Source organism: Trichomycterus rosablanca, chromosome 23 (assembly GCF_030014385.1).
Source record: "Trichomycterus rosablanca isolate fTriRos1 chromosome 23, fTriRos1.hap1, whole genome shotgun sequence".
NCBI lineage: Eukaryota > Metazoa > Chordata > Actinopteri > Siluriformes > Trichomycteridae > Trichomycterus > Trichomycterus rosablanca.
This window is the reverse complement of record NC_086010.1, coordinates 13,875,547-13,894,190: the sequence shown is the minus strand read 5'-3', so window position 1 is coordinate 13,894,190 and position 18,644 is coordinate 13,875,547. Positions and strand designations below refer to the sequence as shown.

The 18,644-nt window shown below is 41.8% G+C and overlaps 1 protein-coding gene across 3 annotated transcripts in view; it reads right to left on the bottom strand.

Moving 5' to 3' along the window:
- Nucleotides 1-3,067: 3,067 nt before the first annotated feature.
- Nucleotides 3,068-18,644, bottom strand: part of zfhx4 (zinc finger homeobox 4) — an 86,073-nt gene continuing 70,496 nt past the window's right edge. For all 3 annotated transcript variants that reach the window (XM_062985978.1, XM_062985980.1, XM_062985979.1), the window contains 5 exons: nucleotides 14,149-14,282; nucleotides 13,484-13,684; nucleotides 12,963-13,083; nucleotides 7,635-12,833; nucleotides 3,068-7,377 (listed from right to left, as the gene is read on the bottom strand). In XM_062985978.1, the coding sequence (XP_062842048.1) occupies nucleotides 5,909-7,377; nucleotides 7,635-12,833; nucleotides 12,963-13,083; nucleotides 13,484-13,684; nucleotides 14,149-14,282 (7,124 nt within the window). In that variant the 3' untranslated portion in view covers nucleotides 3,068-5,908. The remainder of the gene's footprint in view (nucleotides 7,378-7,634; nucleotides 12,834-12,962; nucleotides 13,084-13,483; nucleotides 13,685-14,148; nucleotides 14,283-18,644) is intronic.

Genomic DNA, 18,644 nt, shown 5'->3' with positions numbered 1-18,644 from the left:
ATATAATCCACTTTTTTCTTCTTGGCGACCATCTTGTATGTTTCCAGAATATTTCCAGAATATATAAAATCCATATCCAATTGTTTTTATCCACCTAACTGATGAAAACCGTTTTAGATTAGAGCCATTTATTCTCTCGGCTTTCCCGGTACAAAGCTGAAACTAGTAATTCGTTCACTAAACTGTCACTTATACAACAGCCAATGAAGAGAGAGATCTGAATTCGCCCAAAATCTGAATTTGCCCAAAATCTAAATTCGGAAGCTCTGATTGGTTTATACAGCTGTTTATCAACGCCTGGACCATCTCTTTAACAAATGAACTGATTCATTAATTGAGTGAGCAAAATGAATGAATCTTTACCATATATAAGAGCACAGCTCCCTAATTCGATTCCAATGAATAATTAGTTTAAAAAGAGTCGTTTCTGACTCGTTGACTCAGTGATTCAGTGCAAGCCCTACTCTAAAGGACAATTGTGTAAATGCTCAACGGGCCGGATCAAACAGCCTGTGGCCCGCAGGCCGTAGTTTGCCCACCACTGATTTACAGATTTTTTAATGAATACATGTAAGGCATTTTAACTTCTAATGTAAAAAAAGTGGTTTCCATCAGAAGTAGGGCAGTTTTTTATATTAAAAGCTGGTCCTTAAGTCACCATTTCCTTAAAGGTCAAGTGACACAACCAACATACAAGGACTTTTATTATTTTTTAATAAAACAGCAGGCAGAAAACTGTCAAGCATATTGTATATTAACAATAAATCATTTACTAAAATAATGTCAGTGCTACATAGTGACTACATTACCATAAACTCTAAGCTAAGCTACAGCCTGCAAGCTAACACAATGCTAATGCTCACCATTAGCTAGCCTAAAACACATTAACATGATCCTCTCTTTCACTGAATGAGCCACAGCACAGTCCTTAAATACCTTCAGCATTCAACCTGCAATGAGCTTCAGCTGTGGATCATTAGCTCTATTATTCAATAATCATAAGGGGGCGTCAACTTGAAAGTATAAACAAAACACCCCATCCACGTGCTCCTGGAGACAGAGGCGTGGCACATACACATGAGACATGAGCTCTGTGCACAGAGAGGCTGGATTTGTGACAATAGTAATATTACTTTTCATTTTTTTCTTATATTTTTTGCATGGTGACAAGACTGACTGTGTAAATAATAATAATAATAAATATTTTTGAAATCTTCCACAAGATTCCACACTGACTATATTTTTAGATTTAAATAAATAATAATGATAAATATGTAAATTATTGAGACATTAATAATAATAAAACCATTTTGTGTCTATCGGTTCAAAAAGAACTATTATTATTATTATTATTATTATTAATACCGGAAACCTTTGTTGACCGTACGTTAAGTCTTTGAATAAACATATGGCTTGGGACTGCTTTGCAAAACCATTGTCACTTACTACAGTCCGCTGCAGCATCAATAAATACAACCTGAAGCTGTACGCAATGAGAAAGTCATAACTCAATTCAAGCTTTTAATGGGTTGCATAATTCTAATATAATAATAATAATAATAATAATAAATATTTTAGAAATCTTCCACAAAAGTCAACATTGACTATATTTTTAGATTTAAATAATATCTAAATTATTGAGACATCAATAATAATAAAACCACTGTGTGTCAATTGGTTCAAAAAGAACATTTATTAATACTGGACACCTTTGTTGACCGTATGTTAAGCCGTTGGATAAACATATGGCTTGGGACTGCTTTGCAAAACCGTTGTCACTTACTACAGTCTGCCGCTGCATCAATAAATACAACCTGAAGCTGTACGCAATGAGAAGGACATAACTCAATTCAAAACTGAAACGCCTCAGTTAGTCCCATGAGTAAGCTTTTAGTGGGTTGCATGATTTTAATATAATAATAATAATAATAATAATGATAAATGTTTTAGAAATCTTCCACAAGATTCCACATTAACTATATTTTTTTATTTAAATAATAAATATCAAAATTATTGAGACATTAATAATAATAAAAACGATGTGTGTCAATCGGTTCAAAGAGAACTATTATTAATATTATTATTAATACCGGAAACCTTTGTTGACCGTACGTTAAGCCTTTGGATAAACATATGGCTTGGGACTGCTTTGCAAAACCGTTGTCACTTACCACAGTCTGCCGTTGCATCAAGAAATACAACTTGAAGCTGTACGCAATGAGAAACTCGTACATCAATTCAAAACACCTTAGTTAGTACCTTGAGTTAGCTTTTAGCGGGTTGCATAATTCTAATATAATAATAATAATAATAATTAATATTTTAGAAATGTTCCACAAGATTTCACATTGACTATATTTTTAGATTTAAGTAGTAAATATCTAAATTATTGAGACAATAATAATAAAACCACTTTGTGTCAATCGGTCAAAAGAACATTTATTAACACGCACAGAACGTTGACCTTATGTTAAGCCTTTGGATAAACAAATGGCTAGGGACTGCTTTACAAAACCGTTGTCACTTACTACAGTCCGCCGCTGCATCAGGAAAAACAACCTGAAGCTGTACGCAGTGAGAAAGTAATGTAATCACTCACCCACTCACTCACTTTCTTAACCGCTTATCCAATTAGGGTCATGGGGGGTGCTGGAGCCTATCCCAACTTGCAAACTCCACACAGAAAGGACCAGGACTGCCCTGTCTGGGGATTGAACCCAGAACCTTCTCGCTGTGAGGCGACAGTGCTACCCACCGAGCCAAAATAATATAATAATAATAATAATAATAATAAATAAAACTAAAATAATAATAATAAATAATAATATTAATAAATAATAATATAATAATAATAATAATAATAATAAATAAAACTAAAATAATAATAATACAATAATAATATTAATAAATAATAATAAATAAAACAAAAAAATATATTTTTAGATTTAAGAAATAAATATCTAAATTATTGAGACACGTCTACCTGCACATGGTTATATACTATCATCCCATGCTTAGTCAGTCCTAGACTGCAGAAAAGAGAAAGATTTGGAAGCCACACCAAAACTGGTTTGCAGATACAGTTTTTAATGTATCACAACAATGAGCAACAAACATACTTGATGAACTATTTCCAGAAGAAGTTGTTCAAATACCATCTACAATAAACGTCATTTCAACTATGACAACAGGTCTGTGACAAAATAAAAAAAGTTCCAAAACCATGTTATTACCGTAATACGGTACAGCTGAGACCTCAAACATTACAGTAACAAAAACTAATGAGACTACTCTCTATATATAAAACATCAATAACATTTTTGGTTTAGTTTATTTAAAGTTTTAGCCGTAGGGGCTTCTTTTTTATTAAAACCTCAGGGTGCATTTCCTGTGTTACCCAGGCGTTGAGAGTACATATTGTGAAGAATATGATTGCGCCGTGTAATGATCCCTTTGATATCCAGAAGAACAATCCTAAATTCAACCTTTAGAAGGTGTCCTCTTCTGTTTCACGCTATCCATCCATAAAAAGTTTTTTTTTTCTTTTTCTCTTTTTCATTTTTGGCTGCTGTGCAGTTGCAATGTTTATGTACAGTTATAGCGTCGGACCATCCTTAGTTTTAGTTTATCCGCTTTACCAGTCCTTGTGTGGGAAGCATTCTGGTCCAGGCATAACACCCTTAGCACACGGTGCTAGCCGACAGCTCAGTCTTGTAATGCCGCTCCACGTTCAGGGAAAGGCTAAAGCGTGTTGTAAAGCCTTTGGAATCAGGACAGTCGGTCGTGTTTTGGACAGAGGCAGGATTGCACCTTAGGAGGCCAAGATGTCTCTTATGAAACACAATCGAAAAGTGTCTTCAGGATTAAAAGAAATGTCGAAATACAAAAAATGGAAATAAGAACGTTAAAAAGTTCACGTAAAAGGGAATTAAAAACCGTCGTGTGTGTTTCAACTTCAACCAGAAAAGAAAACACCTGTACAATAATAATTAAAAAAATGAAATGTTTTCTCCATTTGTTTGAAACAATTTAAGCATGATTTGATTTAACCTGTCAAACAGTTGCATTACATGCTACTTGTTCATCTCAGAATAGAAATACCAAAAGCAATACATTTTTGCATTTCTTCATATTAATAAATTTTTACCATGCACAGCCAACTACGAATATGTACAACAGCTTATCTTTCTTTGTTCACAAGCCTTTAACTTTCATACAATTCATACAAACAGCCTTCTGTTACTTTGGAATGAATCACGTTAGCCGACTTTACCGAACGAAAAGAGAAAGTGATTCGTAAAAATTGAACAAAGAGTGTTTCACATTCTTTAAGTTGCACTAAAAAAGAAGAAAGGAAGGAAGAAAAATCTAGACAAAGCGAAGCAGTTCGTGATTCGATTATCTGCGATGGGATGAACAGAATTTATGGCGAGCAAAATAACATTACACAGTAGCAGCAAAACGGCGTTATAGGATAATACTTCGTAATGCATATATGACTAAAATATGACAGAAAAACAAAGAACAAATAAAAAAAAAACAACAACAGGCAAAAGACAAAAACCTCAATGGTGAGTTGTATGACGGAACAACAGAAGTGTCCAGAGTAGAATTGAAGTACTGTAGAATATTTATGTATAACCTACGTACCTAACAGCAGTGTATAAAGGTAACACTGTTTTCAGTTGTATAAGTACAGAGAATCTTTTCTTTTCTTTATACAAAACCAATGCTTTGTCCCCTTTTTCTTAAAAAAAAAAAGCAGCTTTCTTGCTTACAAGAAGCAAAATGTTTATACCGTTATACCGTTTTTTAAAATAATTTGTCCCACTTGCACTTTAACAGTTTCAAGTATACAGTACTACTTTCATGGATGCACCAATTATTAAACAGGTCTCCGGATTGTTAGGCATCAGGGCTAACAAATGTGGACCGATCTGTTGCTGCACTACACACAAATAATAATTAAACGAACGAACAGACGAAACAAATGTATCTATTAAATTAATAATATACACATGGCCTAAAATAAAATAAGTGCACTATTGTCCAGACACGAGCAAGTACCGTAACAGTATAGCAATTCACAAATGAAATGAAAAACGTCCTATTCACATAATCGTCGAGATACTATCAAAACTAGGATTATTACCTCTTCAGAAACAGGTGTGGTCAAGAGGTAAAAGCAAGAGGGTAAGTTGGCACAGATTATTAGTATATTACACAAGGAAAAAAAAGGGGTCCTGGGTATAAATAGATCTTGTGGTAAAACTGGCAAAACACAGGGGCGTACACATAATTCACTCTTGGAAGTTCCCTCAGTGGTAAAACCGTACCAAACTAAAAGGATATGTATGTGTCCTGTAACAGTTATATTGTCTCTTGGTACACTACACACATCAAGAAAATGTGTCCGATAAAGCTCGACAAGTTTTGGTTAAAGCCACGTGTTCACCAGGCTTCTTTGCTGCTTCAACAAATGAGAAATGTTATGTTCTGACCTGAGAATTTAAAGCTACTGGATCACACCTATCTAAACTAAGAGAAATTCTCTTTGAAAGTTCTGGATCATCATCCCATACAGTACATGCTAGCATTAGGAAATCAATCCAGCTGAGGTGCAATTTGCTATCGTGAGAGTTTTTGGCTTGAAACAAGCTCCAAAAGAGCTTGTGAGATTTTTTTCCTACTCATTTTTTGTATACAATATAAGCTCAGTCAAGCATCTGCAACAGTTCTGTCCATAACAAAAATCAATCAATATCTTGCCAGCATATCAATATGGGAAAAACAATCCTGAGTCAATCATTTGGTACTGTAATTTTTTTTGGGTTAGAGAAACTTTGGAACTGCGGTTAAAAAGTCTTTTATTTTTTTCATTTAAGGGATCCTGTTTTCACTTTCACTCCTACACACTAAACATGTCCATTCTGATACTATTGAAATTGGCATCTAGGCCAGGGGTGGCTTTAGCCTTGACCTCCAACGAGTTATCTAAGTCATCCAGCTTCTGGCTTAACTCACTGTCAGATTCGTCTGAACAACTTTCGGTGGGTAGCGAGGTTGGAACCCCTGAGGTGCTGCACGAAGTTGAGGTAACCGTTGAAGGCAAGGAAAGGGGAGGAGGAGAAGCAGATGGGGAGGAAGCAGCTTTCCTGGCTGAAGTCTGGAAAAGGATATTTGGCCAGGACTTCACGGACAAGCGAGAGAGATGAGGAAGGGTGTTATTAGAAGAAGCTGCAGACTGCGAGGTAGATGTGGTGTTAGGATTAGGGGAGCAGACTGAGTGAGGTAATAATCTAGCATGCTCTTTGGCATTTCTCATTGCTTGTTTGATTGTTTTCTCTTTGTGCAAGCTCGACTGAAGATGTTGGCCCAGTGCTTCGTTCCCGCTAACCGCCACGTTGCAGGCTATGCAGTTGTACATGCTCACGGCCTTGCGAAGCACCGTCTCTTGCGGGTCAGTAAAAGTGTGGCCGAAGTAACAGAAGGACTTCTGATGGCGGACTGCTGAATCTTCGTCAGCAAAGATCATCTGGCACTTTCTGCATATAAACTCATGTTTGGTGGACGGAATTATAAAAGCATCTGGAAAGTCTGAACTTTTGGTTTTTTTCTGTGGTTCCTCTTTTGTGCTTTCTGTTGAAGAGCCTTTATTATCCTTAGTCTCGATAGCTTCTTTTGGTTTAAACGAGTTGCTCTGCGCACTTGCTGACTTCACAGGCGGAGTTTTCCGCTGCTGCTCGTGCTGCTTCTGCTGCTGCTTCTGCAGGGAGTCCTGAAGAGACTGTTGGTACTGCTGGTAGTGCTGTAGAATGGCGTTCGGGGACAGGCCTGTGATGGCTTGTGGGATTGCCGGCCCATATGGAAAGATGTTCTCCATTCCGCTGAAGGGAGGAAAGTATCCTCCCTGAACTCCACCGGGAAGCTGAGGCGAGAAGCAGGACGCAAAGCCAGGTATGAAGTAAGGCAAGAACTGTCCCCCTAAGAGGGCGCCCGGGTCACCAGCAATGGCATTCTGAAGTGCTTGCAGTTGAGCCAGGTCCATCTGAGCTTCACTTCCGACTTTTCCCATCGATGCCTGTGAAGGCTTCTCCCTCTTTTTCTTGCTAAGAGTGTCAGGACGGGAAGTCTCTGCCTCTTTGTCTTTGACCTTCACGGGCTTCTCCGAATTCTTGTCTTTCTCAGATACTTTGCTGTGCTGCTCAGTCTGACTGGCTGCCAAAGGAAGAGGAGGAACAGAAGGAACAGTAGGACCAGGAGGAGGAGGAGGAGTCTGCAGAAGAGTCTTGGTCGGGGTGCTGCTGAGAGACATGGCAGGAGAAGGGGTGGCTGGAGTAGGGAACCCAAGCATGCCAGCACCAGGAGACGCTAAAGCTGAAATACAGTGGGTATAGATGATGTTTAAATTTATAACTGCAAATTTATTGTAGAATTTCTGTTATGGATCAAAACTGTGGTATGAGCTCTAAAAATCAAAGTCCACCCTAAAACCCCACCCATAATGGTTTACAATTTACAATATGTTTACAATAAATTCATGCATTATGCATTATGACCTCATAATTAATCACCCCCATGCATTGGTCAGCATAATAAAGATGGTCAACAGCTGGCAGTGTGTCATAACTCACCAGGTGTATTTGGTGGAAAACCTGGAAGGGATGATGGCCCATTGACTCCAGGAAGAAGTACTGGTGGGAGGCCGGGTATTCCTGGGTAGCCAGTTGGCAGGCTAAGGCCATGAAGTGCATTACTGTCCACTGCGGATTGCTGCTGGGCTGACAAGCTAAGGACGTCGGTTGCCTTCTTCAAACGGTCAAACTCTTGTTGAGCCATAAGCTGGCGGACTGTGGTCGGAGCAAGGTAGTCCTTCTCTCTGTCCACCTGATTCCCCAGGGTTTCTTGAACCTTCGCGATGTGCTGCTTCGAGAAGATGTGATCGCGGATAGAAAGTCTGGCTGTGTACTTCACGCAGCATAAAGTACATTCAGCTCTCGGGCCATCAGGAGACCCTTGGCTTATCATGAATGGCTTTCCGATGTTTATCTTGAACTTCTTTTCCTTCGCACGGGCATTCTGAAACCAAACCTGGATGACACGTCTCGGGAGTCCTATTTCGTTTCCCAGCATCTCACACTCTTGCATCGTGGGAGTGCGATAGTCACTGAAGCAAGCTTTAAGAACTTTAAGCTGTAGGTTGCTCATCTGGGTCCTAAAACGTTTGTGTCCCAGTCTTTCTCCAGCACCTTTTGTGTACTTGAAAGAATTCATGCCTCCGAATGGACTAGGCGAGCTCGGATCAGCCAAGCTTGAAGTTTCGCTCCTATCTGCATTTTCATCTAAGTCGTCGTCTCTGGAACTGAAATACGACTCGCTGTCTCTTCCAGAGAAACTTAGGGCAGGGCTCACCATGTTAAAAGGGAATCTATCGTCGTTTCCATCTAAGTTATGCGCTGGATTCATTTTGCTCTCGCCTAGTTTTTCTCCACCGTTGGTTGTAAAATTCTCCACCTCGTTATTAGTTTCGTCTCCAGTTGTTGCATCACTTATGGCTGTGTTGATTGACGAAGTCTCATCAAAGTCGATCTTATTATCGCAAGATACCTCAGCAGAATTCATATTAAGCCCTTCAAATTCATCACTGTTTTCTGCTTTCAAGGATGAAGGGCTTAAGAAGTTTTTTATCTGTGCTTCAGATGATTTAACTGGGGTGGAAGATGCTGCAGGAAACTCACACTCGTTCATCTCATTCTTTGGAGGCAGCAGTTGATATTCCAAAAAACTGTATTTATGTGGACTTTCGCCGCCCTCGTCCTGAAGCATCAGTGGGCTTGGGGGTAAACTGAAGCCTGCTTGTTTAGCCTCGTGCCAATGCCTTGAGCGTATGTGGCTGTCGAGGGCTGACTTAGCCTTGAAGAGCGCCCGGCAAAAAGGGCACTTTTTATGAGTCTGAGATGGCCCAACAGCTCTAAATTGACCTTTCCTTTCTCTGGCACGTGTATTCTGAAACCAGACCTGAACGACTCTTTTCTTTAGTCCAACTTCATGAGCGATGTGATCTAACATTTTCCGTGTAGGGTTAGAATCAAGTAGATACTTGTCATAGAGTATCTCAAGTTGCTCTGGTGTGATAGTGGTTCTCAGGCGTTTGTCCCTGTGCTGGTCTTCACCACTGTTTCCACTTTCTTTATCATGGCCGTCATCTTTATCATCTAATTTACGTTTCAAGGAACCAGATCCAGATGCGAGACCAGAGCTGCTCTGTGTTGGCATCTGGGAAAGTGCTCCAGACAGCAGCTGACCTGTCATTAACGGGTTATTGGGGTCGAATATCATGTAGGGCATATCCAATGGCCTTTCTAGAAACTGTGAATGCAGGAACTGGTTTTGGGCTGCGAGAAAATGCATATGCTGATGTTCCTGCCACAGTTCTATGGACGGTAAGGCAATCTTGCATTGGTCACACTGGTACTGTAACATCTGAGGGGGGAGACTGTTGGTAAGTGAGGAGAGAGCGATGGAGAGAGGACTGGATGGGACAGTGGCAGATTGAGGTTGGGAGTGGGGCCTCGTCATTTGCTGCTGAGGGGGTTTCTGTGGAGGAGGTTGAGGAGTGGAAGCTTTGGACGGTCTCGGATCGGTCATTGTTTTTGTTGCTTGTGAAGGAGCGTTCTCAGTCGGCTTTGACTTTTCACTGGTCATTTCAGGTTTGGGGGAGGTTTTCCCAACATCAGGTCGAGGCGACGGTATTAGTGGGGAGCTGGAGCCTGAACTGGTTGCCGTAAATGGGGGAAGTTGCTTTGCTGGGGTCAATTCACTGTTTTCTGTGTTCTCTTCAGACTGGTTTTCATCTGTACCATCATCGTCTTCATCCTTGTAGCACTGCTTCTTTTGATGGGTGATGAGGTCAAAAATTCGAGGAAAGATCACGCTGCATTTCTTACACTGGTACTGCATGTTGGTGGTTCTAATGTAACGCTCATTTGTAAGCTCTTTCTTTTCGGCGTCCTTGGCATCAGCTTGGTTTTCGTAGCTTTTTCTGGCCTTTTGGCGGGCGTTTTGGAACCACACTACAATGACACGTGTTGGTAAACTTAAAACGGTAGAAAGCTGCTCAATCTCATCATCTTTAGGATAGGCATTAGTATCAAAAAAGTCCTGGAGGACTCTTATTTGGTAATCTGTAAAGCGTGTCCTTGATGATCTCTTGTTCAAGGAAGAGTCACTCTTATAGTATTCCAGAGCATTAAACTGGGGTTCAATCCTGATATCTTCCAGCGTGGTCATGGGCGGAATGCTGAAGTTGTACGGAGAGTCTTTGCTTCGCTGCCTCTCCTTGAAGAGAGTGTTACGGAACCAGTGCTTGATGACTTTCAGTGGAAGGCCGGACTTTTCTGCCATTTCTTGTATCTGATCGTCGTTGGGAGAGTTGTTAATATCAAAATAAGCACGGAGGATTTTCAGCTGGTCGTCTGTGATCCTGGTGCGAGGACGCTTGAACTGGGACTGCCGCAAGAAGTTTGGATCCAGTCCCAGTTGCTGTTGACATAACTGCGTGAGGTCAGAAGATAAAGAGTCCATTGTTGGAAGCTGAAGAGCGAGCTGTGGCGGGAGCCCGGGATGTTGCATCATCAACGGTGGGAAAATCGGCAAGTCAAGGGAGACAGGAAGCTGCACCTGCGGAGGCGCGCTGGGTGGTGGAGGTGGAGGAGGAGGCGGTGGTGGTGGTGTTGGAGCTTGCAAGGGCACTGGGGATGGTGTCTGTGCCTTCCCTACTGTTGCAGTTGTGGGAAGAATGGGCGCTGGAGCTGTGGGTGCTGAAGGTGGTGGAGGTGGTGGCGGAGGAGGAGGTGGAGGAGTCTCCGGAGATGGTAGATTTATAGGATAGAGCTTGTCGTATGCCTCTCTGTACTGGTTTGCAAACTTCTCCAGCTCCACATATGGAAAAAACTGGGAATGCACATGTTCCTGGTGGCTTTTGAGGATAAGCATGTTGGAGAAGAACTTTCCACACATACCGCACTCTAATTTGTCGTTGATTTCTTCCTCTCTGTTCTTTTTCTGGCATTTTTGTCTATTTTCATTATACTGAATCACCAGTTCAAAGCCAAAATTTTCTAGTAGAGCTTTTGCAGCATTACCTCTTGCCCCAGAAATGATGCGTGGTGGGGGAATTAAAGGTTCTGGAAATTTAGGCTTTTTGACATCTTTGTCTTTAGTACTTTCAGGATCTGCGAGAGACTCTTGCTTCGATTTACTCTCTTGCTTCTCCAGGTTCTCTTCAGCCTCCCTGAACATCTGAATCTCCGACACGGCTATGTGATTCGGCTCGGACTTAGGCTTATGGGCCTTTTGCTGCTGTTGGATCTGAGAGCCTTGCTGTTGAGATTGCTGCTGAGAAAGCTGGAGCTGCTGTTGGCCTAGTTGATGTTGTTGCATCTGCTGCTTCAGATCCTCAAGGAACGATCCGGTCATGCCCGGCATCCCAAAAGCAGCCGAATGAAGTGCCAGCTCGGGGCTGATGTTAAACTCAGTACCAGGAATATAGAAGGGAAAGAGGAACTGTGGTTGTTGGAATTGCAACAGTGCCTCTGGTGTCATTGGGAAGTGGGGGAAGAACGCTGGGTTCAGGAACTGTGGCTGAAAGAAGGCAGCCTGCTGCTGGAGCTCGTGTTGCAGTTGCATCTGGAGCTGTGCTGGTGACAGGGCTGACTGGTGAGATGGCTGAACAGGGATGTGATCAGTAGTTTGCTTGACGTTGACTTCTTTGGTATCTACGTTATTTTCTTTGTTCGATGATGCATTTTCTTTGTTTGACGACACTGGTACGGTTACAGAATCTGTGCTTCCCTGACTGACTGGAGCAGGGCTTGTAGATGGTACAGCTCCGTTTCCAACACTTCCTGTACTGCTGCTTGAGTCCAGTTTGGCAGTTCTGGCTTTAGTTTGATGAAGGACTGATCTCATATGAATCTCCAGAGTTGAGCTTTGACTATAAGCAACGTTACATATATTGCATTTGTACGGTTTGTTGTCAACGTTGTTGCTGGTTTCTTGAGGAACTGGGCTTGAGGCTTCTTGGAGAACTTTCTTTAGCTTGTGCAAGTGTGACACAGAGTTGTAATGAACAAGAAGGATGTTCTTTTGGGTAAATGACTCCTTGCACACGGTGCACTTGTATGGACGAGAGGGGTCTAAGAACTTCTCCATGGTGAAATTCGGACCTTTTCTAAAAGGCAAAGTCCGCTTTGGTTCAGAACCCATGTCATCAAGCAAAGAACTGCTGTCACTTCCAGTGGGACTTGCCTTCCCCTCTTGGTCCAGCTCGTCATCTTTATCCATTTCCTGCTCTAGAATATGAGCCTCTTCCAGAGCTCTGGCTTCACTTTCTGTTATATCTCCATTGAGAGGTAGACTTCCACACAGCTGCTGCACTTCTGCTTCGCTAAGCTCTGGGTGGCCGGTCTCCAGGTGCTTTTTGAGGGCGAGGAATGTCCTGAAGCTACGCTGGCACAGGCTACACATGGTGGCTGCCCGGATAGCGTGGTACTGGGAATGTATCTGAAGCTTCTGTAACGTCTTGAAAGCCAGGCTGCAGTGATTGCAGCGGTATTTATAGACGTGCCGGTCAGACACCGAGAGCTGCTGGCGTTTTTGCAAGTCGTTCAGGTGTTCTTGCAAGGAGTCAGGGCTCTTCCTGTCCTGCCCGGTGGCTTTTTTCCAATCTGGAGCCTCTTCAGCCTCTTTGGGGGGCTTGAGTTCTTCGTTGGCAAGCTCGGGGTCATTTTTGTCTGGGGTTGAGCTATTTTTTGAATCCTTGGAGCGGTTTCCTGTTGCGAAAAAAAGAAGGAATTTTAAGCCATTGTAGGAAAATTCTTGAGTATGTCTGATGTTTACTGGATATTTGTGTTATGAAAATATTAATATTATATAATATTTTTATTGAAGTGCTTGCATACCTAGTGGCTTGCCAGATGCCTCAGGGGCAACAGATGAAGAGTCCATTAAAGATTGGGGTTTGTCTTGTACTGGCACAGGTATTAACGAATTACTGGGCACTGGAACATCTGGACCTGCCACCTGGAATAATAAAGAATAAAAAAATGCATAAATATGATCTGACTTCAAAGACGGCACTTTATACCCAGAACAGCCTTGCATTACAGATACAAAAAAATAAGTATTAAATAATAAATAATAGGCGGTCCGGGTCCTTTCTGGGTTTCCTCCGAGAGCTCCGGTTTCCTCCCACAGTCCAAAAACATGCAGTCAAGTTAATTGGAGACACTGAATTGCCCTATAGGTGAATGGGGGTGAGTATGTGTGTGTGTGTGTGTCTGCCCTGCGATGGACTGGCGCCCCGTCCAGGGTGTTACTGTGTGCCTTGCGCCCATTGAAAAGCTGGGATATGCTCCAGCACTTCCCCGCGACCCTAACTGGATAAGCGGTTAAGACAGTGAGTAATAAATTATATACATACCGCCATGATTAGCTTTTCCACACAGTCCGGAGCCACGCTGTGAAGGTGAGTGAGATGCAACTGCAGGTGAATCTTGTTGCTCAGGATGTCCTGACACAAGGGGCAGGAGATGATGGGCTGCATGGAATGCTGGGACATGATGTGCAGCTGCAGACGGTTTGCGTCCTTGCTGCTGTAATTGCAGTACGGGCACTGCTGCACCTGAAACGAAACGGTTTATTCTGACACGCTCGTATTTCACCACACATGACCTAGTAGTACAGGTAATGCTTTTTAAAAATATCCGTGGAGAAAAAAAGAACCCCACAAAATGTAAATCAACCACTTTTGGTGTAATTCACTTATGTCTTTAAGTAATTTTATTAGCAGGGAGATTAGAAATGACAAAGATGCGTACGCTTTCAGACTACGCTCGGCTCTCATTACATGGAGTACTTGTAAAGTGCTGTTTCCCGCCACCTGCTTTAATGTAATCCATTTCAGAAATGACTCAGGTCCTGCATTACTCAGGGTCCAGCGAGGCTGGCTAATACTTCATAATTTAAATTAGGACCACATAATTTAAAGGAATACAAACCGTCCAGGCTTTAACATTTATTTCGCATGAGCACGGCTCCTGCATTTTTTGTTAACTGTTTGTTTTACCGTACGGCCTGAGAACTCACCTGCTCATTGGTCACTGCTTTGTCCTCGGCCGATTTGGGCCTCTTGGGCGGAGTGTCATTTTCCTTCTCCTGTTGAAGGGCGCGCTTTCCAGCTGCTGCGTTTTCTAAACTTTCCTTAGCCAGCGGATTAACCCCTGAAAATAGATACACGTTGTACGTCAGTGATTGATTAAGTGCTGACAAATAACTGTAGTATGACTCAATACACATAAAAGCATAGGGTTGCCAGGTATTCAGATTTCAAATGGTCAGCCTGTTCTTGGAGTAGTTTTCAAGGTTTGGTCTGTAAATGGCACTGATATGTCAGATGATGAGATGACACCTGCCCACTGAAAACTGCCCACTGTAGCTATGCAGTCCCACAGTACCAAGGACCAAGGCTGTAAACTGGATCAGGAATGCCCACTAGTGACCAAAGAAAGCAGAGTAAAGCAGTGTAAGGCTGAATGTCACCAAATATACCAAGAAATAAAGCCCTCAAAACAGATTTTGGATGTACACCAATCAGCCATAACATTAAAACCACATCCTTGTTTCTACACACACTGTCCATTTTATCAGCTCCACTTATCCACTGACTGTAGTCCATCTGTTTCTCTGCACACTTTGTTAGCCTCCTTTCACCCTGTTCTTCAATGGTCAGGACTCCCACAGGACCACTACAGAGCAGGTATTACTTGGGTAGTGGATCATTCTCAGCACTGCACTGACATGGTGGTGGTGTTTTAGTGTGTGTTGTGCTGGTATGAGTGGAGAAGACACAGAAATGCTGCTGGCGTTTCTAAACACCTCACTGTCACTGCTGGACTGAAAATAGTCCACCAACCTACAATATCCAGCCAACAGAGTCCTGTGACCACTGATGAAGGTCTAGAAGATGAGCAACTCAAACAGCAGTAATAGATGAGTGATCGTCTCTGACTTTACATCTACAAGGTAGACCAACTAGGTAGAAGTGTCTAATAGAGTGGACAGTGAGTGGACACGGTATTTAAAAACTCCAGCAGCACTGCTGTGTCTGATCCACTCATACCAGAACAACACACACTAACCCAAATAATACCAGCTCTGTGGTGGTCCTGACCATTAAAGAACAGAGTAAAAGGAGGTTAAAAACGTATGCAGAGAAACAGATGGACTACAGTCAGTGATTGTAGAACTACAGTGCTTTTATATGGTAAGTGGAGCTGATAAAATGGACAGTGAGGTGGTTTTAATGTAATCAGATAAGATCAAAATATTATTACTATGGAAATGCTGCACAGAGTGCTAAATCTTTCATTACCCTGCATTCATCTGCAAACGCAGGCATTGTCCCGGCCACCTCTAAGCAATTCATTCCCTCCCTCCCTGAGTATGCAGAACACAGAGAAACCCCCAGCACCCACAGCCCCGTCTAATCTAGACACCCTGGACTAAATAGTCGTCCGAATCAAAGCTTAGAAAAGGATGCTTTAGACATTACCACACGCTCTGTTTCCAACAGAGCTAAATTTCCGTCGCATGTTCATGCAATCGAATCCTTTGCATCGTGGTATTTTATTTATTTTTTTGTAATCCCACATATCAGCAGTGTGACATATTAGCCTGTCAAAGAAAGTGACACGAGGGAGAGGAAAAACCCCACAAGGGCACAATACAAATTTCCAAAAGCATCAGAGTATTTTCTGCAGGCTTAAATTGCTAGGTAATCTTTTTTCTTTCTTTCCCGCCCGGGTTTGATATCCTCTCAGCGTTGGGGAGGCATGTCACATACATTTCATGACAAACAGAAAACCTCATTTGCCAGACGGGCCGATCTCATCGCCGTGCCGCGCTGCGCTTTGTCTCCTGACCTTTTTTTTTCCTCCCCTCCTCCTCTCTCTGTTTATTACGAGCATTTCTAATTTTAACTTTCAATTTTCACCATCTTCCAGTCAATTTGCAACTAAATTATTTCCAAAGCGAGGAGCCTATCGCCGGACAACCGGGTGCGAATGCATTTCGTGATGCGATGAGGCTTTTCCATCGATTCCGCCGTCATATTCAATGTAAATGTAAAAGTCTGGGGGGTAATCTGATTGTGGTACACAGGGATCCGTTGCTATGATTTATTTTCTTAATCAACGTGCTGCTTTTATGGACGCTTAAGACGGAGCGCGGATGAATACACATGTAGAAAACAAGTCTTTCAATAGTCTCAGAGTCTAGAGTCTCTGAACTGTAAGGGTTTCTGATATAATCCAATGGCAATAATGGCCTTCATCTTACCTTTTTTGCCTAATGCTTTTAAGTTAATTCAAGGTTTCTATGCTATACACCGATCAGCCATAAAATTAAAACCACCTGCTTGTTTTATCGACTTCACTTACCATATAAAAGCACTTTGTAGTTCTACAATTACTGACTGTAGTCCGTCTGTTTCTACGCATGCTTTGTTAGTACTGTCACTGCTGGACTGAGAATAGTCCACCAACCAAAAATATATCCAGCCAACAGCGCCCCATGTGCAGCGTCTTGTTACCACTAATGAAGGTCTAGAAGATGACCAACTCAAACAGCAACCATAGATGAACGATCATCTCTGACTTTACATCTACAAGGTGGACCAACTAGGTAGGAGTGTCTAATAGAGTGGACAGTGAGTGGACACAGTATTTAAAAACACCAGCACTCATACCAGCACAACACACACTAACACACCACCACCATGTCAGTGTCAGTGCAGTGCTGAGAATGATCCATCACCCAAATAATACCTACTGTGTAGTGGTCCTGTGAGGGTCCTGACCATTGAAGCTTGTAGAGAAACAGATAGACTACAGTCAGTAATTGTAGAACTACAAAGTGCTCCTATATGGTAAGTGGAGTTGATAAAATGGACAGTAAGTGTAGAAACAAGGAGGTGGTTTTAATGTTATGGCTGATCAGTGTATCTTCCTTTTCCTCTAAATAAATAACACTGCATCTTTTTGCCTTTTAAGCAATACAGCAATGGATAAAATAATTGTAACACTGTTTCGATCCCCCAGTAACAAATGCATGTGAGAAGCTGGACATGGGTTGATTAGATACATCAAAAAGTGATTTATGACTTCGTAAAAACCAGGACTGCAGACTGGCCACCCATCTTTATTTACAAGTGTCAATGACATTTATTTAGACCTGTTTAAATACTGTACCTCTGATAACGGCTTTATAAACGCATTCGTATCTTCTTGTAAGTTTTACGTCAATTAATTAAAACAGCACGGAAAAATATCGTCTTCACGTTTATCCTTCCAGCAAATGTCAATTATACAGGACTGGCTTGATGAAGGTGGAGGATTTACTATTCAATTTGCTTGACCACAGACCCGCCAGTCTGGCTGAGGTTACCGGGCTATAAATAAGACAAAGCTCCGGGTCTGTAACTTTACTGATGTACAGGGAATCTGAATGTTCACCTGAAAACCTTCCAATGCCCCGTTTTAAAACCTGCAGTAATACCCAGAACTCTTAATGAATTCGCACACTACAACTTTGACGTAGATTTTAACTCCGACTGTAAACGCATTCATAGCCGTAGGGCTTCAATTAAATATGTTAATAATTTGAATAAATTTTATCATGTCTGTCATGCTCGTTGCCATGTAATGTTTCCCAGACAAATTATCATTTAAAATATGATTAAATATTCAAGATCAGTCATGCTTTTAATTTAGTTTTCATATTATTTGAATTACATTAGAAATTAATACAGAAATTGGTGCTATGAACAATGGATAATTTGAAAGAAATGGTTTTAGACATAATGACAGCTTATTATCTCTGCTGGCATTTGTCTTATTTCTGTAGCCCAAAGCCTGGCTGAAATATTACGTCTCGACAACATAATCTGGATTTAATCCAGACTGATTAGAATTATTTCATGGCACATAACATTACATTAAAACCACCTCCTTGTTTCTACACTCACTGTCCATTTTATCAGCTCCACTTACCACATAGAAGAACTTTGTAGTTCTACAATTAATAACTGAAGTCCATCTGTTTCTCTACATACTTTTTAGCCCCCTTTCACCCTGTTCTTCAATGGTCAGGACCCCCACAGGACCACCACAGAGCAGGTATTATTTAGGTGGTGGATCTTTCTCAGCACTGCAGTGACACTGACATGGTGGTGGTGTGTTAGTGTGTGTCGTGCTGATATGAGTGGATCAGACACAGCAGCGCTGCTGGAGTTTTTAAATACCGTGTCCACTCACTGTCCACTCTATTAGACACTCCTACCTAGTTGGTCCACCTTGTAGATGTAAAGTCAGAGACGATCGCTCATCTATTGCTGCTGTTTGAGTCGGTCATCTTGTAGACCTTCATCAGTGGTCACAGGACGCTGCCCACAAGGCGCTGATGGCTGGATATTTTTGGTTGGTGGACTATTTTCAGTCCAGCAGTGACACTGAGGTGTTTAAAAACTCCAGCAGCGCTGCTGTGTCTTATCCAGTCATACCAGCACAACACACACTAACACACAG